Genomic DNA, 25,354 nt, shown 5'->3' with positions numbered 1-25,354 from the left:
GCTGCCTTCGGCCCCGGCTCCGCGGCTGTGCCCACCGCATGCCGTGCCCACCAAGTGCTGTACCCACCAAGTGCTGTACCCACTATGTGCCGTACCCACCACGCGCCATACCCGAGGGCCGAGCGCTGGGCATTTCTCCATGGAACACACCCTCCCTTCCCTCCCACCCAGTGCCAGCCCCCAGCACCATCCGGCCAGCGCGGCTTGGGCCAGTGCCAGCTCCTCGGCCGGGCTCACCTTCACCCATGGGCACACAGGTGGGAGAGGACGGTGTCGTTTAAGAGGTCCAAGGAGATGGAGCCTCCTTGGAGCCCTAAAGGGGACAGACGGTCGGACGGGAGGCTTGCCTCGTCCCCCCCTGCCTCCAGCTCGACACAAAGTGCTTCCAAGGGCAACCCCAGCGCATCCAAATGAACCCAGTGACGGGTTTGGATCTAAGCTACGTGCCAGCCTCCTGTTAAACCACGAGCAAACCACCCAAAGACACACATCGACACGTGGGCAAAGCCCACGGAGCTGCGTCCTGCGCCGGGAAGAGGGGCATGGAGGGAGCACGGGGCCCTTCAGGGCCACCATCCCGCTCCCCCTCCGCCAGCCCAATCCCCAACACCCCTCTCCACCCATCCAGGCTTCCCCCTCCTTGCTGGGCTTTTTTTTTTTTTTTTTTTTTTCCCCTTGGGAACGAAGGCTGGAGAGTGGAAGTGGCACATGCACGCGCACGCAGACCCGCGCCGGCACGCATCGCTTCCGTTCCCGACGGCAGAGGGTACGATGCCATCCTCTGCCCCCACCCCACCCCGGTGAAAAGTTTCCTACATTTATACATTGTTTAAGACACGCCGATATATAAATTACTGTCTCTGTATATACTGGGTATGGGCAGCGGTGCCAGTCCATGCCCAAGGGCACCGGTGGGGCTCCTGCTCATTTCCCTCTGTCCTCTGTGTAGTGCTGGAAGCGTGTGAAGCTCATGAAGACCTGCTCCAGCGAGATCTGGCTCACCGAGTAGTCTTCCAAGCGATACTTCTCTTTGGCTTTCTCCAGGGCCCCGAAGACCTGGAAGGGACGGCACAGTGTCACGACATGTCTCCCGGCATGTCGCGACAGAGAGAGCAGAGGGGGGGTTTGTCCTCCCAGGAGACCCCGGGGAAAGGAATCCTGCCCCAGTGGGAGGGTGGGGGCAAGGCAGGAGCTGGATTATTTAGTAGAGTACCTGACCCCATTAAAAATACATGTTTTATACGTGTGATACATGTACATGTGTGATACACATGTGTGATACATGTACATGTGTGATACACATGTGTGATACATGTACACGTGTGATACATATATGCATGATGCATGTACATGTGTGATACATATGTGATACATGCACATGTGTGATACATATGTGTGATACATATACATGTGTGATACATGTACCTGTGAGATACATATATGTGTGATACATATATGTGTGATACATATAGATGACATATAGATGTATGACACACATATAGATGTATGACATAGATAACACATACAGACGTATGACATATAGGTGACACAGATGCTACACATATATGATACATATATATGAGATAAATATGACACACACGACACACATGACACATACACATATACATAGGATACATACAATACACATATGATAGGTATATATGATATGTATATATGAGATACATATACATGATACATATATGAAATACACATATATGATAAATACGTATGATAAATATATATATGATACATGTATAGGGTACACATATATAGGATACGTGTCTATATAGAAGATACATATATACATATATATATAAAAAATAACATTTTTATATGTATGTTTTTTACTATATATCCCTGGGCTGGGATCCCAGCAAAAGGTTTCTGTTTCATGTATTTTTTTATATATATATATATATATGTATAGACACATCTGTGTACCCGTGCCGTGTTCCCAGCAGGAAGAAGCAGGGTGGGAAGGACGCAGCTACCGGCCGCATCCCTTCCTGCCGGCCCCAGAGCTGTCCCATAATACTCTGGGATGTACAAACGAAGGCGAAACGAGCTCTGGCTCCCCAGGGAGATGCTGCTTTCCCTCCCAGGGCGGGGTGGAGGGGTCCCCGCGCAGCACCCACGGTGCATCCCAGGTGCTCGCCCACCGGCCAGACGTGCCGGTCCTCTTTGGGCCGGGAGGTGGGAAAGGGTCAGGGGGCAAATGACTTTTTAATTAGTTTGGTTTTTATAAATCACCAGGATTTTTAGACAGAGGGCAGCTCTGGAAGAAAAGGCGACGCGCTGAGCGTGAAAGCGAAGCACGGAGAGCCCGCGACGGGGCAGGATGAGGGCAGCCCCTCCGCCCCCCTGGCACCCCCTTACCTGTGCCCAGCTGAGGTTCTTGTTGGTCAAGTGATAATGCACCATGCCCTGGTGCTCGTGTTTCAGGACGCTGCCTGCGAGAGACGCGCGAGGAGAGGCTCCGAGTTAGGGAACTCGCTGGAGCTGACCACCACCACCCCCCCTGCCCTCCCCCGGCGGAGGCCAACCGCTCCAGCGGCTCGCCGTACCTGGGAAAGTCTTCTCCACGAAGGCCTTGAAGGCCTGCAGCTCGCCCTCTTCCTCGCTCCGCGTTTTGGCCAGCAAGGTGTAGCCGCTGCCGAATTTGCTCTTCAGGTGCTGGGGGCTGCCCAGGCACTTGAACTGCCCGTTCACCATGATGGCCAGGCGCGTGCACAGCGCCTCGCACTCCTCCATGCTGCAGGGCAGGAGAAGAGCGGTTCAGCAGGGCAGGAGCACCCACACACAACAGCAGAAGCTTCTGGGGAAGGGGCTGGAGGTGGATTCCCTCCCCTCTGGGTTTTTAGCGGAGGGAGATTTGGGTCAAGCCAGCTGCTGCTGGCCACGGGCAGCACCCACCCACCAGGTTCCGGAGGTGGGTCCCATCCCCTGGACCCCACCACCCATCTGGTGCTCCCAGATTTCTCGTGCCGAGCCCAGCCCATCACCTGTGGGAGGTGAAGATGATGGATTTGCCGCACTCCCGCGTCCGCGTCACCGCGTCCCAGAGCAAACGCCGGGCCACGGGGTCCATGCCGGTGGAGGGCTCGTCCAGGAAGATGACGGGGGGACCACCGATGAGGGCAATGCCAGCGCTCAGCTTCCGCTTGTTACCGCCGCTGCGGAAGGAGATGGGAACGGGGACAGAGATCTGGTGTGAGCCCAGGGAGAGCCACGCAACACAAGGGGCAGAGGGGACGGGGTGTTTCCACGTCTCCTCTCACCTGTAGGTCCTCACGAGCTTGTCGGCGTGGGGCTCCAGGAGCAGCCCCCTCAGCATGTTCTCCACGCAGCTGCCGATGTAGCGCTCGGGGATGCCCCGCAGCCGGGCGTACATGCTCAGGGTCTCGCGGCCCGTCATGTGCTCCAGGAGGGCATCAAACTGCGGGCAGTAGCCAATCCGCTGCTGGACCTTGGGGCAAGAGGAAGCCAACAGGGATCAGCTCTGAAGGCAGAGTCCCAGGGAAGGAAGCAAGCAGGACCATGCTTTCGGGGCAGATCCTCCCATGTTCTCCTTGACCGACATCAGCTGGGGTTGAGGTATCCAGGGATTGACCTGAAAGCCTGACCCCTGCTCATCTCTCGCTTTTCCAAAGGGAGCGGGCAATTCCCAGCAAGGAGATGCCTAGCAGGGGTCTGGAAAGGTTTGACCCGCTTATTTTGGAGAGATCGTCATCCGACTGCGATCACTAACTCACATTTTTCATATTTCCAACTCTGGAGCTAAACCCTTTGATTTGGGTTTACCACCCTCACAAGTTTTGGCTTCCATCTGTCATCCCAGTGGAGAGGGGACCACTTCCACGTGGCCAGATGACGGCGAGGTGGGCCAGACAAGGACACAACGTCCCTGCAATATCACCTCCACCCCTGGCAACTGCAACAGTGTCCTCCTCAGAGGCACTTGGGAGGTGGCCCAGCCCAGACAGACGCAGGGCAGTTAGTAACGCTGCCCTCCGCCTCCGCAGCCCTTGGTACCTTCTTGATGTTGGCCAGAATGCTGTGACCGTCCACAAAGGCGTCTCCCGACGTGATGCTCTCGTCACCAGTCAGCATCTTGAAGGTGGTGGTTTTGCCCGCTCCGTTGAATCCAAGAAGACCAAAGCATTCCCCTTTGCTGACCGCCAAGGAGATCCTGTCCACCGCCAGCAGGGACTCCCGGCTGTCGTAGACCTGGTGGGACCAACGCACAAGCCGTGCCGGTCACCGCACCTGCCAAGTGCCCGAGGGCACATCATGGCAAGCGGTGGCTTTACCAGCACCTGGTGGTGGCAGGATGCTCAGGAAGGACCATGCTCTCCTCACCTTGGTGAGCTCCTTGATGACCAGAGGGCTGCTGAGAGACGACAGCAGCTCTGGTGGGGACTCCAAAACCTTCTTCCTCTCATCTGCCACGTCCCGATCCTCCGGCAGCACAGACACGGTGTTCAGCAGTGCCACCTACACACAGAGGAGAAAAAAAAACCACTTTTTGTCACCTGGCTGCTGTGGGACAAGTGGCTTCCTCTGGGCTGACCTGGGGCAAGTGCTCCCAACCCGGGCAGGATCCATCAGCCACCTCTGGGGTCACCTCGCTCCCTTTGCCAACCCACACGTCCAACAGGATCTGCCCCTCTGAGTGACCGGCTCCAGGGATGCTCCCCAGGAAGATGATTTAGGTGAAGATGCAAACAGCCCATGGGGTTTGGGACCTACAAGTGACACTTCGTACAGAGTCCCCAGTGGTGGGAGAAGCAGGATTTGCATCCCTAAGCATTGAAGATGAGCGACTCTGCAGACCCCAGGAACTCCAACGAGGTCTGAGCAAGCAACGTGGACGTGTCTCCAGGTCGCAGAGACTCCGGGCTTAGTTTGGCACAGTGGACCTTACTTCTCCCTCCCACATGCTTCAGCTCACCCATTTCCGCCGCCTGCAGATGCGACAGACCAAAGTTCTCAGTCTCCAGAGGAGGTTTGTCTCAATGAGGAAAAGGAGGAAGAGGAAGGAGAAACCCTGGACGGTCAAGGAGGTCAAGTATCGTCCAATCCCAGGCGTCTCCCAGGAAAAGTAGTTCATCTGGTAACTGATATCTGAGCAGGGAAGGAACAGAATCAAGACTTGGAGCAAGCCACCCTCTGGGGAGGGGCAGATAAGCTCCAGAGAAAGCTGTGAGCCCGAAGCTTTGCCAGGCTCAGCTCCATCCCAGCCCACAGCTCTTTCCAACACCTCCCACAACAGGGTTGAGGTCTGCAGGGGATCTGGCAGAAGATGCCCAGTGGAGGCACCCAGAGGAGATCAAGTCACTCTTGGGACTGGGATTTCTTTACTTGTCTACGAAACTCTCCCTAGCCCACATTTTCCTCCAAATCATTAATAAGGAAAAGATTCCTTAATTGCATCACCTATGAGTGTCAAACGCTGCCCAGTTCTTGCTTTAAAATGGTACCTGGAGCTACTGCCCAGGTTGGGTTAGAGGCCCCATGATACTGCCCAGCTCCACCACTAACCCCACAGAGACCCCTCCCAACCCAGGGACTCACTGAACGCCTTGCAGATGAAGATGGCTTCAACGGAGGAGGTGCAAAACTGAATGAACTCGTAGTTCTGGTAGAAGTCACTGATGCATTGGCCCAAGCAGTAATTGGGTAAGAAAATAAAGACTTTATCCAGGGTTTTGGAGAGGTCCACCAAGCCCAGCTCTGAAAGAGGAGCACAGGAGGATCAATAGGTCGGGGTTAGGTGGTTTGAGAGAAAGACCCTGATACTGCCAAGTTTGGAAGGAAAACCAACAAATTTTGTCACGTTTAATGGGTGAGAATGGGCTGTTGTAGGGCTTTTTTTGCTAGTCTGGGGACAGCCCTGGGGTGAGAGGGTCCCCTTGGGGGCTGGATCTTCTTGGTGACGGCAGGGTGCAGTGCTGGGCAGGCAGGGAGGGCAGTGACCCACCTGGGATGCTCATGATGGTGACTGCGAGGAAGGTGGCTGTGCCTGAGAGGACGTTGAAGATGGTGAGACGTGTGTAGGCTGTGGCCGCCACTGAGAAGAAGAAACTGAGGAGGTACATGAGGGGGATGATGGCCCAGCCATAAAGGAGGAAGATCAGCATCACGTCAACGAGGTGGCTGTCTTGGGTGAAGGCTCGCACGTCGAAGGCTTGGAATATCACCTGGGGCACAGCAAGGTGAGGAGAAGGCACATTGGTCTTGACCACAAGCGATGTCACCTTGTCTCAATGGCCCAGGCAGCACGGTAACGGCAGCACCACGCTGACCGGGACAAGCCCCTCACATGGGGTTCCCACCAGCCTGTCCCCAGGGGAAGCCCTCTTTCTGCAGACTGGGATGCAGAAGGGCAGAGCTGGGGAATTCCTCTCCACGTTCCCACAAATCTGAGATTTTCTAGTGCCCACAGCCCAAGCCTCAGCTGGTTGGCCATGGCCCAACTCCTAGGAGGACCAAGGGACAGCTTTCTTGCTGGTCCTTCCTAGTAACTGAGACAGTGCCAGGACCAGGTGGCCTCATCCTTTTCCCTCCACTCACTCACATCCCAGATCTCCCAGAGAAGCAGCACCCCGAGCTCCCACCCAAGGGGAGGCCAGGAAGGTGTCGGAGCATCAGGGGTGACTCACCAGCATCAGAGCACAAGGGATGAGGAAGTTGATGACGTCCCAGAGCAGGGCAGAAAGCCAGAAGTTGACCACGTAGACGCCGCTGACGAACTGGACGTGCTTGGCTTTGATGGCCCGCTCGCTGACCAGCAGCAGGGCGAAGGTGCTGGCGAGCGAGGCCATGCCGTACAGCAAGTTGATGGCAATGGCGAAGCCGGTCTGGCCTCTGCGGGGAGAGCAGTGGGGCAGGTGAGGACAGACTGACGCACACCCCCCCAGCACGCAGAAGAAACCCCCCCTGCCTCCCACGCACAGTCCTCCTGCCACCCCTCAAACCTCCACCCTGCCTTTGCGAGGTCTCACACCCGTTCCCTCTGGTATGGGTGAGGCTCGGAGACCTTGGATGCAGGATTTTGTGAAGTCTATGGTCATACAGCCCCTTCTGCTTCCAGGTGGAGAAACAGGCTCCGGGGAAAACCACCCCCTAACCACAGCCATTACTGAGAGGGGAACACCCAACCACTGAGACGGGGTGACACATGTGCAACCACAGCTACGGTTGGCTCTGGGCAGCTCCAGCCTGGCTCCTCTACTGACACCAGCGCCACCAAGCCAGTCTGTACTCATGGAAGTCATAAGCCCTAGCAGGAAAGCAAGTGCCATGCCGTCAGACGTACTCCATGAGCTGGTCTTTGGCCTTCTCGGTGATGTTGCGGGGCTGAGGGTAGTTGGTGACTGTGATGGAGGCGTTGGGACCTGCCAGCACCCTGAAGACAGCGTTGTCGGCCAGCATAAGGGCCGTGGCGGGGGAGTGATACGCCTGGTTGTTGAAGAGCCCGGTGACTACCGTGCGGTTCCCGACACCTTCGAAGGAGGCGGCTGCGATGTAGTGCTCATTGAAGGCTCCTCCTTCATCAGAAGCTCTTGAGATGAGGTACTCCTCCAGGCCACCTGCCAAACACCACCACAGCTGTTACCAGCATGCTGCAGCACATGAGAGCTAAGTGGGGCCAACTGGGGAAGAACCCAAGCAGCCCCAGCCCTGGTGGTCCACCCCTAGCCCCGATGATGGCCACGAATGCAGAGTGATGGAGAACACAGCTCTACTTGGGTGAGGAGGGGTCCTGCCAGCTGCAGGACTCTCCCGTCCAGGAGAGGATACAAGGGGATACATCGGATACACCCAGCTGGGACCTGAGCTACCCACAGCGAGGGTCCTGCCAGGAGAAGCCCATGGCTCCTGCACACCCCACCGGGCATCTCCCGCTCCGCGGGTGCTCTGGGAACTCTCACCCAGCACCTCCAGTGGTGACTGACGCTGGGCATCCAGCAGCTCCACGTACTGCTCCGCCAACCTCTGCGACAGACCCGACGTGGCCGAGACGGAGAAAGGCACGATGGTCTGGCCGTAGGGCTCCAGCGTCAGCCTCAGCAGGGACGAGTCCCTGGGTCCTGGGAAGGTCTTGGCCACGACGAGGGCAAAGGCAGTGAAGATCAGAGGCACGAGGAACTGCGCTGCCACCATCTTCCAGTTGCGCCAGCTGTACATGGCTCGCTTCATGAACATGGCGTAGAACTGCTGGCAGCACAGGTAGAACTGGGAGGGGAGACATCAGGTCAAGGCCAGCAGTGCCAGCTGTGGACAGACCTACCGGCCACGTGTCCCCACAGAGATGATGAGAGGAATGACCCCAGAACCACCTCCCCGTCCTGCATGTAGCCCACGAGCCTGCAGCCCAGCTGCCCAGGGACTGGCAGGGCACCCGCTTGACTCCAGTACCGCAGATCAGCCCATCCACCTCAATGGCTTCCCGACGGGACACAAGTCATTTTGGGATCTAAGGTGTTAAATCATAGAATGATAGAATGGTTTGGGTTGGAAGGGACCTTCAAGACCATCCAGTTCCAGCCCCCCTGCCATGGGCAGGGACACCTTCCACTAGACCAGGTTGCTCAAAGCTTCATCCAACCTGGCCTTGGACACTTCCAGGGATGGGGCAGCCACAGCTTCTCTGGGCAACCTGGTCCAGTGCCTCACCACCCTCAGAGGGAAGAATTTCTTCCTTAGATCCCATCAAAATCTCCCCTCTTCCAGTTTAAAGCGATCACTCCATGTCCTGTCACTACACGCCATTGTCAAAAGCCCCTCTCCAGGCAACCTTTGCCAGCTTCAGCCATGACCTTCACCTTCCTCCACCTCTCGGCATCTGAGGTTCACAAAGAGGATTACTGGGACACGGCTGCCTGCCAAAGCGACCGGCCTGAGATGTCTGGGAGCTCCCAGCCCGGCCCTGAGAGCATCTTCTTTGCTTTTGAAACCCATAAACATCTTTCTCCCCTTCTGCCGTTGAGACATGCCCTTGAGAAGCGCACGGAAATGTATCACAGGCACACAGGCGGCGGGCCACGAAGGGCTGCCAGGGATCCGAAACACAAGCCCAGTGAGGGAAGGAAGATGGTTTTTCTCATCTCCCCGCTGGAAATCCCAAGTGATGCAGCAACAGCAGGTGAAAACCACTTTAGATCACCTGGAACACCTTCAAGAGCATCTCTGTAGACCTCAAGATTAACGTGAGGAGGATGGCAGTGACCAACCCAACGACTCTAAAAATAATTTGCCCTAAAGATGCAGATCCCACTTTTCCTTTAGTAACTTCCAAATCACACGCAGCAAGACCAGCCATGGGGGAAGCTCCACCAGGTAACCCTGCTCTCAAACCCCCCTTCACACACACTGTCCCCATTCCTGCTGCACCGGCAGCCCCAGTGCTCACCCCAGTGTTGAGCTTGATGCTGGAGCAGTCCTCCGTAATGAGCGCCCCGCTGTCATCCGTCATATCTGTCATGCCACTCAGGCTGCTGGAGTCGTCCATGGCCCAGTCGTTGGAGCGTCTCTCGTGCTGGTATTGGAGAGCAGGCAGCTGGATGGCCTGGATATCCATGCTGGAGTCCACCAGCTTCCCAACCCTGTGCCAGAAGGGAAAGCGGGTGATGAAATGTGGACCCAGGTAGGATCACAGAATCACAGAACGGTTTGGGTTGGAAGGGACCTCAAAGATCATCCAGTTCCAACCCCCCTGCCATGGGCAGGGACACCTTCCACTACACCAGGTTGCTCAAAGCCTCATCCCACCTGGCCTTGAACACTTCCAGGGATGGGGCAGCCACAGCTTCTCTGGGAAACCTGGTCCAGTTCCTCACCACCCTCAGAGGGAAGAATTTCTTCCTTAAGTCTCATCAAAATCTCCCCTCTTTCAGTTTAAAGCCATTGCCCCTTGTCCTGTCACTACACACCCTTGTCCAAAGTCCCTCTCCAGCTTTCTTGTAGCCCCTTTAGGTACTGGAAGGTCTCCCTGGAGCCTTCTCTTCTCCAGGCTGAACAGCCCCGACCCTCTCAGCCTGTCTCCAGAGCAGAGGTGCTCCAGCCCAAAGCATCATCTTCGTGGCCTCCTCTGGACCCGCTCCAGCAGCTCCATGTCCTTCTGATGTTGGGGACCCCAGAGCTGAACGCAGCACTGCAGGGGGGTCTCACGAGAGCAGAGCAGAGGGGCAGAATCCCCTCTCTCGACCTGCTGCCCATGCTGCTCTGGGTGCAGCCCAGGACACGGTTGGCTTTCTGGGCTGCCAGCACATGGTGCTGGCTCATGGTGAGCTTCTCCTCAAGCAAGCTGTTCTGAGCTGGGGAAGCCAAACCAAGAGGCAAAACCCAACACGTGCCCAGGAGAGCTGTATAGGACACTGCTGCCACCAAAGCACACAGGGACTGTGCCACCAGATGACACCCTGCCAGCACCAGCCTCCCTCCTGCCTACCTCAGGAAGACCTCCTCCATGGTGGTGACCGAGGCGCCGTAGCTGGCGATGCCCAGCTCCTCCCGCTTCTGCTCCAGCTCCGTGAACAGGGCCTCAAACCTGAACGGAGACACGAGGTGTTAGATGCTGCTGCTCCTGGCACCAAAGCCACCCTGACCCAGAGCAACCCTCTGTTTGGGGGCACTGGGAAGATGGTGCCTCCTGCATTTAATGGATGGCAGGCAACACTGTGCAACGCACCACCCTGGGTCCCCAGACCTTGGATTTCGGCACAGCCAAAGGTGAGGAGAGGATGAGAGGAGGTAGCCAGAGGTTAAGACCCTCTGGGCATCGGTCCTGCAGCTGGTTTGAGTCCTGCAGCCGGTTTGAGTCCTGCAGCTGGTGCCAGGACCCGAGCCTCCCCAAGAGAGCAACTTTTGGACTCCGCCTTCTGCTCTCCCTTGCCACAGGCAGCCCCAGCTATCCATCTCTTTGATTTCAGAGCCAAACCAACCACCCTTGTTTGTGCCACCCTCCTCAGCGCCACCGTCACCAGATGTCCCGTGACGACAGCGCATGCCGCAGCGAGGGGAGGGCAAGCAGGGGACGCCGCCATTACCTGTGCGTGCTCTCCTTGGGCAGGATGAAGGACAGCTCTGCCCCAGCATTGCTCTCCATGGTGGCGTTGGGCACGTACTGGCAGATGAGGCGGGAGATCTCCCCCAGGTTACAGTAGGGCTCCTTCACCATCACCATGTGATATCCCGCCCCTAGGCAGAGCCACAAGAGGAGGGAGAGGAGGGTGAGTGTGAGCCCAGCCTGGCCCCGCGGTGCTGGAGCAGAGAGGGACACTCGGGCACCATGGAGCATCAATGGCTTTGCCTGGGCTACAGGCATGGGACGGGCCTTGGAAGAGGCCAAACAGCACGATGGGGAGCGAGCAGCCATCAGATCCATGGCAGTGCATCCCCTTTCCTGCCCTGTATTCCCCCTCCTGCTCCTCCACGGCAAGGAGAAGACCCCGAGCACAGCCTGCCTGCTCCTCCCTCACCGTATTTGCGCTTGAGGAAGAGCGAGGAGCCGCAGCACTGCAGCTCGCCCTTGGCCATGATGGCGATGCGGTCCCCCAGCAGGTCAGCCTCGTCCATGAAGTGGGTGGTCAGCAGGATGGTGCGGTTGCTCCTCTGCTGCTGCAGGAGGTCCCAGGTGGCCCTGCGAGAGGCTGGGTCCATCCCCGACGTCGGCTCATCCAGCATCACCACCTGCACACAGGAGACGGGCGCTGGTCAAGAAAAGGGGCTGGGAGAGGCAGAGCAGCGCAGGAGAGGACAACCCTGGGCCATGACATCCCAACGTGCACACGATGGTCGTGCTGGGGGAGCAGCTATCAGGCAGTGGAGCTGCACTGCAGCCTCGGGGTGATGTCCTCAGAGTTGTCCCCCTTCAGAGGGGTCCTCCTGCCCCTCCCCGCCGCCCCAACACCTCCCAGTGGCTCACCACGGGTGAGGGACAACCCCAGAGCCTACGTTGGCCCCATGGAGACAGGCTGGAGGCGAGCCCCAGCGAAGATGCTTGCCTTGGAGTCCCCAATGAGGGCGATGCCAATGGAGAGCTTGCGCTTCATGCCGCCGGAGAGCGCCTTGGTCAGGGAGTGGCGCTTGTCCTCCAGGTTGAGGATGCATAGGATGTGGTTGATCTCCTCGGGGCACTTGGAGGGTGGGTAACCCTTCAGCTGCCAGACCAGAGGAAGGGAGGGTTAAACCTGTCTGCAGGGGCAAGCGTCTCCGGCGAAGACCCTTCCCACCACATCGGCAACCAGCTGCTAAACCGCCACCACGCTCCCTCCTCCACAGCCACGCAGGAACGTGGGGAAGCACGGAGACGGACTGACTCCTGCCCGACCCCGACGGAGCTGGCACAGCCAGCGTGGGGGTCTCCGCAGAGCCATGCTGCCCACGACCCTCTGCTCCTCCATCACCCGAGCACGGAGCTCCTGCCTGCAGACGAGGCCAAAGGAGGAGGCAAGGGCTCCTCGATGGATCTCACCACGCTTTCCCAGCCTCAGGAAGCCACAGGGCTGGCTCCCGGCGGCCCGGTGGTGCTCCCCCCGCAAGCGCAGTGCTCACCCCTGCGTAGAAGTGGAGGTGCTCTTCCACCGTCATGTTGTCGAAGAGGACGTCGTGCTGGGGACACAGCCCCAGGCTGCGGCGGATCAGGACCATGTCCTGGGAGATCTCGTAGCCGTTGATGTACGCCTGCCCGCCCGTCGGAGAGTGCAGGCCTGGCAGGAGCGAGATGCAGTGGCCTCAGCTCGGGGCCGAGGATCACCCCGGGTGGCACAGGGCTGGCAGAGAGGCGGGGGTCCTGCCGAGCATCTTCCCCCCCAACACACAACTTTCTGCCAAAATTTAGAGCAAGGCAGTCCCTTGCTGGAGCTGGGGCACGGCAGCTTTCTCCTCCCACCTGCAGGGTGGGCTGGATGGCAGCCCTGGGCGGGGGGTGGACTTGGCAGTGCTGCCAGAGTGGGCAGGCGAGGGGTCGAGTGGGCAGGCGAGGCTGGCAGAGGTCCAGGCAAGGCAGGGGCAGACCTCCAGGGAAGGTATCGTGAGCGGTCTGGGCTGGCAGGAGCAGCAGAGTGATGGAACAGGGACGAAAGGACCATCCCCACGTCCACCGTGCCCAAACAGGCTGTCTGGAGCTCAGCAGCTCAGGAACGAAGACGACCAGCTCTTGGCCCGGGCTCTCCCTGCCTTATCGTGACAAAGCCTGCAGAGACCCACCTTACAGCAGGTCCCCTCTCTTCTCAGGGCTCTCCAACACAAGGACTGGCCGTGGTGTGCCCTGCTGGCTGATCCCACCCTTGCAGGGGGCTGTGCGGGGACCCCCACGCTCCCTCTGTCTCCGCAGGCAGCGACGTGCCTCTCAGTACCCTGGCACTCCCTGGCCAACAGCTGGGTGAGCCAAAGGAGCTCCAGGGAAGAGCAAAAAGCCCTCCCAAACCCCAGCAATGAGGTGCAGATCCCCTCGACAAGCCACCCCACCGGCCCTTCCCTGCCCCGCGCCAGCACGCAGCTCCTACCCGTCAGCATGGACAGAGTGGTGGTCTTCCCAGCACCGTTGTGGCCCAGCAGGACGGTGATCTGCCCTTCGTACATGTTCACCGTTAGGTCCTTGACTGCCTCCTTCATCTTGTTTCCCACTTTGAAGACCTGTGGAGACCACGTTCACGAGCTGATGCTCTCGGAGCCGCCCGCTCCACCCCGCCCGTGACGCTCACACGGTGTTGGCGTGAAGATGTTGGGTCTCAATTCACATTAAATATAGATGTCACTGCACCTGCACGTGCCCAAGGCTTCAGCCCACAACAAAACCCTGGGGAAGAGCTTTCCCTGCCATGCAGCAGCCGAGCAGGACAGCCCCTGGCAAGGAGGGGAGGGTGGCACAAGGAGAAGGAGCTGCCCACGGGCAGCAGTTTTTACAAAAATAACATTATGGTGTGGCTGTGCTGCGCTGGGCGGTCGGTACCTTGGAAAGGTGCTTTATTTTGATTCCCGACACGAGGTCGGCAGGTTCCTCCTCAATGTACTGGCTCTTCAGGGCTTTCTCGGGGTCCTCCTCCTCCTCCTTCTCTTTCCCCACCACGGTCCTGGGGCGCCCACACCAGTATGAGGGCTGATGGAAGAAGGGAGAGAGAGAGAAACTCAGGCACAGGCAGAGACCATCTCTTCTCCCCAGCCTATCCATCCTCCTCCTCGCATGGATCTCCAAGACCACTCTCCTTGGCCTGGGAATTGCCAACCAGCACATCTTCAGTTGGCAGGTCAGGCAGAGGATAAAGCTGCTCCTCCTGCCTTCTCCTGGTTCTCTCTTACAGCAGGACTGTCCGTGATTCCACAGGCACCTTTTCCCTGTCTTCAGTCCCATGGAAAAGGTCAGTGCTTCGACGAGAAGCAAAATTGCTCAGGCAGAAGCACCCTGCCCAGAAGAGCCCACGTAAGGGATGATCATCCCCTCTACAAACCATGACACACACTAAATATAAAAAATCTGGAGTCTGGCTGCTGCAATTACAGCCTTTTTTATTTTCCACTTGGCTCTCTGGGAATGAAAATAAACGTTTGGGATCTCAAATCCCTGTGGAAATAGCAATTCAACAACTCCTGGACCCAAAATCAGCATCCCGCTGTGGCTTTTGGCAGATGGCTGTATCTCCACTACCTGGGTCTCGCTGCGAGAGGGAGCGGGATGCCGGGGTGGCACCACGCCGGGATAAGGAATTTAGAGGGGAGGAGGAGAAATCTCCCGACCCAATAACAAGGGATATGGCCACGGGATCAGAACCGATTGCATCGTTGGGGCTTAAGGAATTCTCCGCAGGCGGCTGAGCTGCAGGAACCGCGGCAGCTGCGGTCGCTGAAGGTGATGCCAAGCGTTGGACTTGGCAGAGGGAGGGCAGCTCAGCTGACGGGGTGACGGCCATCACCCAGCCCCTGGCACCGGTCCGGGGGTGCTGGCAGCGGGACGCAGACTGCCCAGGTCCCCCCGCCTGGGGAGTTTCAAATGACTGGATCTGGTTGCTCACACCTGGGGCTCCTCTCCAACACTTTTGCTTGGGCACGGAGACACTCAACAACCCCCTGCACGTCAACGAGCGTTGGGACAAAGATTTAAAGCCAAGAAGACTTGCAAGATGCACTTTATATTCCATAAAAATAGGGATGGATCAGCCTTTACGTGCTGCAGAGCCCTTGATTTTGGAGGCCAGGTGTACGTTAGTCTATCCCACTGCGTAGCACGGAGCGATGCCCATCCTGCCCACTGGAAGGGGTTCGTAAGCAGTGCTCACCGTCATGAAGAAGTACCACGGCTGCGGCACGCCGTACTCCCCGGGGAAGACGGCCTCCACGTACCAGGCCACCACGCCGTAGAGCGCCGAGTCCAGCAGCAGCATCCCCAGCACCTGGGCTAAGGTAAAGTTGTCGTCCACGCTGACGGGCTTCATGAGGTCCCTCCACTGAATGCCAGTCCCTGCAACGCACACAGGGCACTGCCTACCTCTGCCGAGAGCCCTCGGGTGGCCCCAAAGGCACAACGTGCTCTCCAAGACTGTCAGACAGCATCTCCCACCCTTATTCACGGCTCGGGAACGAGGAGCACGCGCACGGCTCTGCGATCCCCCTTCCTACGGATGGAGAGAGACGCCGCGGCAGAAAGCACACCGACGTCTCGAGGGTCCCCACCCCACGGCGTGCCCTCCATCGCACCCTCTGGCACTGCCCAGGGAAAAAGTGATCTCTTCTCCAGCCACTGCCCCTCCGGCACCGCAGCCGCCTTTTTAGCGCCGTCGCTTTGCCAAAGCACGGCCTCCGCTGGAACCGACAGCCAAATTCTTATTAACGTAGAAATTAAAAATTTATATTGGGAAGGAGGAAACGCGACGGATTCCCATCCGTTGGAACATGATTCGTTTGGTAATTAACACAACGATGGCATTTTGCACAGCCCAGCCTGGCAGGGTTCGGAGAGGCAGAGCCCTGGTGCTGATAAGACCTGCGGGAGCAATCAGCAATTAACCCCCCTGCTCTCGTTAGGAGCGGGAAAGTGCTTCTCCCCAACTTCTTTCCACCCTTCGCATCCCATGGGAGCCAGTCCCAACCAAGCGGCTCCTCTCCCGAGGCACTCGCTCACCTTTTCCTTCAAACATGCCTATGAGCTGTGCCCCCATGGCCATGGCCACGTTGGAGATGAGGCAGGAGGCCAGCTTCTGGCTGTGGGACATCACGTCGTAGCGGGGCGAGATGAAGAAGTACGGGATGTAGGAGAAAAAGTAGAGGAAGCCGCCGGCGGCAGCCGCGACGTTTGCTGCCAGCACAGAGGAAAGTGTGAGGGAGAACGTCAATAACATGGTGACGCCACCAAATGTTTCTCACCAGCTTCCCATCCCTGGAGATTCCAGCCTTTTGTGCCAAGCGTGGTTACAGGGGGGCAGGATGAGGACATGACCATGTCCCATGGCAAGGCAGGAGCCGTGCCGGATCCCAACCCCACTGCGGGCAGCTGCAGAAGCCCCCTGCCCATCCCAGACCAGAGCCCCCAGGGCCAAGACAGCCAGACACTGCTCTAGCACATGAGCTTGACTGGTTTGGGACGTGACAGCACACACATCCCTTCCCACGCACCATGGGGAAAACCCAGCCAAAAAAAGAGAAGACAGGCTCCTCGTCCGCATGTTGAAGCAAGTTATCCAACACGGAGCTCTGCACAACCTGACGGAACTGTGGAGCTGGCCCTGCTTTGAGCAGGATGGACCCAGGACCTCCAGAGCTGCCCCCCAGCCAAAATTAACCAAGGATTTTACAGCACAAGGTCCATAATGCTCCCCCCGAGCCCCACGGGTCAGAGAGGAGGCAGCTGGGGAGGGACTCACCTCTCGAGAAGAAGGTGCTCACCATGAAGTTGAAGGAGATGGAGGAGACGGAGAAGATGGCGAGGAAGGTGAACACCAGCGTGGGATCGCTGTTGGTGAGCACCGCTCCCTGTTCGCTCACCTACCGAGAAAATCTGGTTACGCTCAGGGCTGGTACGTATGGGCAGCCCAGACCTGACGTTCTCCATGGGCTAAAGACAAACTGAGATGGGTGAGAACACTGGGGCCCGCCTAGACCCCTCCAGAGGCAAGAAACATGGGGACACCTCACTCAGCATCTTGGCAGCCACCTCCTGCTTCTCATGGTGTGGGCACCAGCAGAAAAGAGAGCTCGAGCCCCTCCAAGGGCACGCAGGGCTGTGGGCACAGGGTGGTCCTGCTCCGCATGGGAGCGTCTTGGTCTCGCCGGCACTCACAGGGCTCCCACCCCTCAGCCCTGTCCTGGGGAGGTCCCCCCGCTGTGAAAAGTAGCTGTTGAGGGGCAGCTGCCCACCCAGCTCTGGAAAAGGCCAACTCCAGCCTCCGCTATGCAGATGGAAGAGTCCTGAGGTGCCAGGACGGTTCAGCCCACGGCAGAGGAGCCTCGTCATCTCCATGCCCTGCCAGTGCAGAGCTTCTGGCCCACGGAACGCTGGCCTGGGGGAAAACACTCACCTTGACACAGCAGAGCACGGTGACGAAAAACACGGACACCAGGAGGAAGAGGAAGAACATGAGGAACCAGGCGCTCCAGTGCAACCAGTTGCTGAGGCCCATCATGTGCATGTATTCCTGCGGGGAGGTCAAGGTCACGCTGTCACCCGGGGCTGCACCCACCCTTCCCGGGCACGGCCAGGGCGACGCGGTGGCCCTGGCCAAGGGGGTGGTCAGTGGTGGCTTTGCCCTGCAGCGAGGGAGGTGGCAGCCCCAGACAGGGCTGTGGCCACCACCGCAGGAGAACATCTCCCCAGAAAGCCCAGCTGAACCCAGAACCGCAGCAGCCGAGGCTGGTGGGACCACCGTGGCCACCGGCCGCAGGGGCAGAGGGCAGGACAACCCCTGGCCCAGCTGTGGTGACCACACCAGCCGAGCTCCGACCACCCCCACACCGCAGCTCAGGCACGCAGGGTTCTACACTGGAAAGACAAAACTCCTGCTTCCCACACGCCAAACTCTTGAATCTGGAAAACTCCGGAAGCCAGGAGCGTTGCCCCCTCTCCAAGCCACCCTCCAGCGCCAGGGAAGCACCAGCCCTTCAGTCCAGCAGCCTCGGCCGCACGGCAGGGAGAGCCGAGCCGTGTGCCGGCGGCGGGATTAGCGACATTCCTCCCCGGGCTTTGCTAATCTGCTGCCCTCCCACTCCCTGGCTCCAAACCCACCGGGGATTTCGTTCCCGATTTAAAGGCGGCATCCACCGGGCAACGCCGTGCAGGACATCCCACCGCTCACCTTCAGCTTCTTCTCCTTCTCGTGCACGACGGCGCGGACGATGTTGAGCGAGGTGTAGGTGAAGCTGAGCATGAGCAGCAGCGGCAGCTGGTTCTGGATGGCGAGGAGGAAGAGGTCGTTGACGTACGCCGGGTAGGGGAAGCGCTGGACCACCACGGTGACGTTCTCCAGCAGGCTGGCAGAGCTGGCGTTGGCGTGGTACTGCATGATGGCTCTGTCCACCGCGTGCTGCACCGCCAGGAAACCTTCTCGGATATAGCCTGGGCGGGAAAAACGACACGGGGGAATAGAGACGGGTGCGGGTTTCGGAGGGAGGCGGCAGCAGGAGGAGGGAAACAGCCTTTGCGGGAGGGAGCGCTCGGGAGGAAGAATGGAGGGGGAAAAAAAAAAAGAGATTGTAGGAAAAGCACAAGTAACATCAGTATCGACACGCGCCCTGACATCCCTGCGGATGTGGAGGGGCTCGGGGAGGATTTGGATCACAGCAAGTGAAATTTCTCATAATTATCACTTAAAAGCAGCCGGCGGGAACGCTCCGTGCCAACGGCAGTCGCCCTTCTGCCAGCGGCTTTGGATTGGTACGGGGGGAGATTCTCCGTCGGCATTAACCACCCCCCACGTCGCTGAGCTTGTCTTTGGTCCCGTTTCTTTTTGGTAAAACAAGAGAATACGGGACACTACGCAGGTTTTGGTGAGGAAGAATATATCCTGTTACGCATTTGGCTTAAATTTTTGCACGTTAGAAAACAGTGAGAAATTCCTTTTTTTTTTTTTCCCCCCAACCAGTCTATTTTCACATGGCACTTCTGCCACGCGTTACTCAAATGGAAACTCAAATTCTGCTCAGGAAGCCCCAAACGAGCAATTTGAAAGTTTGCTGCTTAAAACGACCGAGGCAGAGACGGCGAAAGTCACGATACGAGATCACGAACAATGTTTTATATGAATTAATTTCCTAAACAAACGTTACAGCGAGGGAAGTGGCCCGGGCTCCCGGTCACCCTGACCTGCAGAACGTTTGGACCAGCAGACCCCGTCCGCACGGGTGTATTTCCACCGCGTCAGCAAAACCCTTCCATCCCTTTCTTGGCCTCTCCATCCTTCCCTCGACATCCCTACTGAACGACGGCAGGAGAAACCCAACCGAGGAAAACATCCTCTTTGCAGCCGCAGAGGAAGCTCCCAAAAAACCCAAGTCCTAAACCAGTGCCAGCTCTGGCAACATCCCCGCTGCCTCCGGCTCGCTCGGCGGTTTGGCTTTCCCTAAAAACCTACGCTCGAACCGCAGAACCGCTCTTTTTCCTTCTACAGCATTTAAGCAGCACGATAAGCACCGAGCAGTTTAGACCTCGAAATAAATTTTCCATCAAGAATACATTTTAAAAGAGAGGGGGGGAAAAAAAAATTAAATTTAAAAAGTTCACGTTAAGTAAAATCCGTTTGGATCCACCCGCTCTCAGCAGAGGCACTCAGAGGCCAGGGATGCCCAGGAGGCGATGGGATATTTATTTAAAATAGTTAAATAAATTTAGAAATAATTATTTAAATTCAATTAACTGAATTAAAATCATTTAAAAAATAAATTAAACTATTTATTTAAAACCTCAGAGCCTCAGTGAATCTAACGCTCATCTCTTTGGCCGGAATAACCCGCGGCAGAGGAGGGGCGGCCCTCACCCGGCGTCCCCCCGTCGGCAAACTTGGCTTCCCGGGGCCCGGGCAGCTGGAAGAGCGGGAAGAGGTAACTGGTGTGCCAGTCCCGGTCCCGGTTGGGGTTCAGGCCCGTCTGCTCGCTCCGCGGCGCGTTCCTCGGGCTGTACTTGAAGCGCAGCTCATAGTCGACCTGGAAGGAGCACGCAAAGGGCGTCGCGGGCGGGACGGAAAGGAGCGAGGTCCGGAGGGTGGGAGGATGCTGCGTGTCCCCCCCCGTCCTCATCCCGCGTCCCCCCTGGCTCCGCTCACCTGGAGGGGCAGCGGGGCCGAGCTCTGATGGAAGTGGTGCTTGAACACGACGGCGGCCAGCACGTTGCCCGAGCGGTTGTCCGTCTTGACGTACTCCTCAAAGTCCCGCTCCGAGGCAAAGCCCTGAGCTGGGGAGGGAGGGAAAGACAGAGATGGGGGCACGGAGAACGGGAACTCTGCGCTGGCTGAGGCTGGATCATCCCCAAAAACGTCACTTTGGTCCAGGATGCGAGGGATGTGCTCCAGGCAGAGCTGGGAAACGCCACTGCTGGCAGACACGGGGGGTTATGTGGGATGCTGCTGCACCCATCACGGGGCAGGGAGATGATTTTGACAAGGGCGTGTCATGATGGACAAGGGGCAATGGCTTTAAACTGGAAGAGGGGAGATTTCCATTAGATAAAAGGAAGAAATTCTTCCCTCTGAGGGTGCTGAGGCAGTGGATCAGGTTCCCCAGAGAAGCTGTGGCTGCCCCATCCCTGGCAGTGTTCAAGGCCAGGCTGGATGAGGCTTTGGGCAACCTGGTGTAGTGGAAGGTGTCCCTGCCCATGGCAGGGGGGTTGGAACGAGATGATCTTTGAGGTCCCTTCCAACCCAAATCATTCTGTGATTCCTCCTCAAGAGCAGGAGTCAGCTCTCCTCTCATAGAAAATCCTCACAGTATCTTCGGTTTGGAACACGAAGCGCTAAAATATTCTGTGCAACAAGATTTCCAAAAATACTTTGTCTCAGGGAAGTGGCAGCCACGTTCTTTAACTATTTTAGGGCAACGTCCTTCTAGATGGAAACCGCAACAAAACATGACCAAAAATCAAAACAAAATCTTGTCGTTTTAGTGAAACAAAAACAAAGGCATTGCCTGAAAGTTCTGATAAAACTGATGCATCCCTGGCACAGAGCATCGGGATTTACCAGAGTAAGAACACGTACCAGTTCCTGGGCTGGAAGCCGCAGCCCTCGGCCCCTGCTCACCTCTGATGTTGATGGGTAAAGCTCTCTCCACCGCCTCGGCCACGCTCCTGACGGCACTGCTGTTGGACGGGACGTACGCCAGCTCCCAGGGGTTGCCGGCGTGCCGGCGGTGGAAGAAGGCTGGCAGGTCATCCAGGGGCTCGGGGGGGTAGATGGTGGCGTTGGGGTGGCTGATGGAGTGCACCCGGTGCCGCAGCACTATCAGGATGGCGGCGAAGAGCAGCGGCAGGCAGATTTCGACGACCGTCACCAAGATCTGCCGCTTCTGCAGGAAAGATAAAGATGAAATAAAACAGAAATAAAAAAAAGACGTAAACCCCAAAGGCAGATCAAACGTGGTAACGAGGTTTGGGGCATGCAAACGCTGCGTAGCAGAAGCGTTCTTGCATTTCACAAGGTTTCGCAATCCGGGTTTTTCCGGAGCTCAGGAACGATGCTGCGCCGGTTCCTGCATCCTCCAGGACCTTCCAGTGTCCCCTTCCCTTTGGGTCCGAAGGAGCTGAGCCGCTCGGTCGCCCATGCCCTGCACAGCGGGGCTCTGCCCAGGAGCTGGCAGCGCTCCGAGCGGGCTTTGCCCGCACCGGTCCTGGAGGCGACCGCCACCGCACACCTCCTGCGGCGAGGGTCCGCGCCGCGGGGACCGGGGAGCGAAGAGAACAGCTTTCCCCAAAGCAGAGCAACCGTGCCCAACGTGTACGGGGCTGGCAGCTAAAAATATTGCAGGGCAAGGAAAGGCTGGGATGAGCAGGCAGCGGGGAGGTGACGCAGAGCAAAGCGAATGCCGTCAGGGAAGCTTTTTCCGCCGGAGCTCAGCGGGCGCAGGCAGAGGGACACAGGCTCTGCATCCCAGCCGGGATGGGATCCAGGAGAGCCTGCGGCTGCAGGGATCGGAGCCCTCGCACAGCACAGGGAACATCCCCGCGAGCTCAGCCTTCACCCCATGGCCTGTCTGTGCTAAACACGGTGCCTCATCCATGATTTTTAACTGAGGTTCAAGCAACAGGACAATGAACTCGAGTCCAGTGAACACGCTGGGGCAGCCAAACTAGAGCACAACTCTCCAGCAGTTTTCCTCCCCAGGGCCACCACTCCTGCAAACTTCCCGCTAGCTACCAACACCCACCACCAACCCCGGCTAATTAGCATCCAACCCAGGTTAATTAGCAATCAAAACTCTGCTCCTCCCAGGGGAATTGGGTCAGCTCTGACCAGAGGGGCAGGGGGAACAGCAATCCCGACCAGCACCGTGCACGCCCACGTCCCTGCAGCATGACCCCCCCGATCTGTTTTACGGCAGGAGCCGGGACTCGCTGCCGACCGATGGATTTATGCTGGAAAAATCCCCGCAGAGCTCACGCTCGCTCACAGGGAGGGAAACGGTGAGCACCGGCGCTGCTCCCACTGGAGCTGCATCACCCAGCTGGGGCAGGGATGGGAGAGGGAGGCAGCGCCCAGAGCCACCCAGGTCGCCCCGCGGGCAGCGGGGCACGGCTCAGCCCTGTGCCCAGCGGCAGCCGGGCAGGTCTGGGTAAGAGAGAGCTGAAATCCAGACCCAGCCGCCTTATTTCCTCCTGCAAAGCGAGCTGCCTTCACCCAGCCCAACCTCGATCACTGTGGTGACAGGTGGCAGCCAACAAGGTGTCCCCAGCTGAGATGTCCCCAACCTTAGAAACAGCTCTGGGTGCAGGAGCAGCAGCATTAACCCCTTCCAGGCTCTCTGGCTAAGACAGGCTTTACAAGCCCGGGGAGGTTTTCCACCCTTCCCTCCACCGGGCTGGAAGGAAGAAGAACACCATGCACAAGAGAAGCCCCAAGAGGTTTCTTATCAACTTCACAGCCCCTCACTGACACCTCTGTACACTCGTGTGTTGTTAAACCACCTCCTGTCTGGCCCTGCAGCCGCCGGCACAGCGGTGCAGATCGCACCGATGGGCTGCAGTGCCATAAAATAAGACGCTGTACGGGGTGAGCACGTTGTGGGCAGGGTATCGCTCTGCTGCCCGCACTGCCCGTGTGCTGGAGGCAGCACCTCGGCTGCCCCGAAAGCTCCTTCAGCTCTGCAAACAACAGGCATTGAGCTGCACCAACCATGGAGGTTTATTTTTGGAAAAAGGGTTTATTTTTGAAATGAGGGGGTGAGAAAAGTGGCGAGCGGGGCACGCTAAGGTGGGCAGGTTCTCCGGTGGGGCAGGAACGGTGCCCAGAGCTCTTGGGAAGGGACAGTCCGCCCTGCAGCAGTGGGGGAATTAGCTCTGGGTCGGTTTGTCAGGAGGGGGGACGTGGGTGTGGGGCCATGCAGCTGCTCCCCTCACCGCCCCCGTTCTCAGCACCCACTGCCAAAGCCAAAATGCCCTCTCCGGGCTTCCCCTGGGAGGAGGTGCCCGCTCTGACCTCAGCCAGGGACTGGCAGCGCGGTCGGGAGGCAGCAGCTCCGAGCAGGCAGGGAATAAGGAGCCTTTCCAAAGGCCACGCTCATAAAAGCGAGCGTTGCAGATGTCTGATGGTTTTATAATGCGGCTCTGGCGGAGCAGCTGCCTCCCGCTGATTTACTATCGTGTTAACCCCCTCCCGGCCTCCCGGGCTGGCTCCGGAGCGGTTGCCTGGCTCCCGGAACTAACACACCTTTACCAGTGCCAGCTTTCGCTGCCGCAGAAATCGTTTAAGCCGCCGTACTCCAGAGGTGATGGGGATACTCCTCCATAACCACTACCTCTGCCTGGCCGGGGCTGCCCCAGCTCTGAGCAAGCCACGTGCCCCAGCGTCACGAGGCGATGATGGTTTGGGAGCTCTGCCTCTTCATCAGGAGCACGGGGTGGGTTTTTTTTGGTGGAGGGGAGCGAAGGCTCCAGGTCGTATGCTGGCACGGTACATCCGTCAGCTCGTGGCCTCACAACACACGACAAGAGGTGTCCCCCCACCCAGAGCACACCCAGAAGCTGCTCTTCTGGGTGGACACAGGGGATTGTCCTACACGTGTCTGGGTGCACAAGGGGGGTTTGGCAGGGCTGGCCAGCACGCACACGACAGACCACGCTCCCGACTGCAAATCAGACCGGCTGCTGGTCCCTTCCATCGCACGGGAGCCCCGCTGCCTGCTCCCTGCCCTGCCAGCAGCCCGGGCACAGGCAGCCCAGCCAGCCCTTCCCGCTTCCTTTGGTTTATTTTTAAAGCAACGTCCGTCATGCTGATCTGCAGAAAGGTAATTGAAAGCGTAAAGCCGGGCTGCAGCGATCTCTGCTCCCTCCTCTTCCGCCACCCGCTGCCAGGGCCGGCTCCGGTCCCAGCGGAGCCGCAGCATCCGTCACACGCTGCTCACAGACGCTGCAGCAGCAGGCGAGATGCTGCTGGGCAGCAGGGCAAGGAGGTCCTGAGAGCCCAAAATCCCTCATAATTATCCAGCTGCCACGCAGAGAGCTGGGAGAGGACGCCAGAACGATGGTGGTTTGATTTTTTAAGATCTTCCCGAAAGCTGGTTTTGAGGGTGGTAGAACGTAACGGAGGGAAAAAAAAAAATCCGGGTCCTGGTGGGTTTACAGGTGCCGTGCAGCAATCAGCACCCCCAGAGCAGGATGCCAAAGGATTTGCAGGACAAGGCAGCCCAAGAAACCCACCGTGGCACAGAAGGGCACAGAGGTTATCCTGCCCCACGAGAAGGGGGAGCCAAGCTCCAGCTGAATTGCAGGAGGGGAAGGGCACGGCGTATGCGCAGCCCTGCCCGGATCTCCCTGGCACAAAAGCAGGACGACGCCACACGAACAGATCTGTTTTCCTCCAGCAGATGCCCTGTGCCCACAGCGAAGGTTTGCTGGAGAATCGAGACCCCGGGCAAGCTCCGATGTACCCACCGTCAGCGGTGCCAGACGCAGCCCCCCAGGAGCGCGGTGCCAGCCTACCTGCAGGATGTAGTTCTTCCAGAGCAGAAGCCCAAACTGCCTGAGAACAACCATCCTCCCATCAGAAGGGGACCACCGCCGCCGCTCCGCAGGACCCTGGAAGAGAGGAGAGAGTGGTGAACACCGGGCATCCCGCATCCCGCCCCTCCAGCAGCCCAAGGGCAGCGCTCTGTTTCCAGCTGGCTCGGCCCAAAACAAGGGAAAATAACTGTTGGGTTCCCTCTCCAAGGGTCATTACTG

At 58.2% G+C, this 25,354-nt stretch overlaps 1 protein-coding gene across 1 annotated transcript; it reads right to left on the bottom strand.

The window, feature by feature from the left end:
• Nucleotides 1-768: 768 nt before the first annotated feature.
• On the bottom strand, nt 769-25,208 carry ABCA3 (ATP binding cassette subfamily A member 3). Its single transcript, XM_086622092.1, has 30 exons — nt 25,115-25,208; nt 21,222-21,486; nt 20,250-20,377; nt 19,965-20,130; nt 18,288-18,547; nt 17,514-17,630; nt 16,860-16,980; nt 16,121-16,294; nt 15,279-15,460; nt 13,958-14,104; nt 13,512-13,641; nt 12,559-12,713; nt 12,009-12,164; nt 11,484-11,694; nt 11,052-11,202; nt 10,454-10,552; nt 9,416-9,608; nt 7,935-8,238; nt 7,319-7,592; nt 6,663-6,867; nt 5,981-6,200; nt 5,575-5,733; nt 4,952-5,124; nt 4,360-4,494; nt 4,033-4,227; nt 3,279-3,466; nt 3,003-3,173; nt 2,565-2,752; nt 2,377-2,450; nt 769-1,056 (listed from the first exon to the last, which is right to left on the bottom strand). Exons 1-30 carry the CDS (start codon nt 25,166-25,168, stop codon nt 925-927), a joined length of 5,127 nt encoding a protein of 1,708 aa, XP_086478218.1. The 5' UTR covers nt 25,169-25,208; the 3' UTR covers nt 769-924.
• Nucleotides 25,209-25,354: the final 146 nt, after the last annotated feature.

This window comes from Tauraco erythrolophus, chromosome 17 (assembly GCF_009769465.1).
Source record: "Tauraco erythrolophus isolate bTauEry1 chromosome 17, bTauEry1.pri, whole genome shotgun sequence".
Lineage (NCBI taxonomy): Eukaryota > Metazoa > Chordata > Aves > Musophagiformes > Musophagidae > Tauraco > Tauraco erythrolophus.
This window is presented reverse-complemented; position numbering and strand designations above follow the sequence as displayed.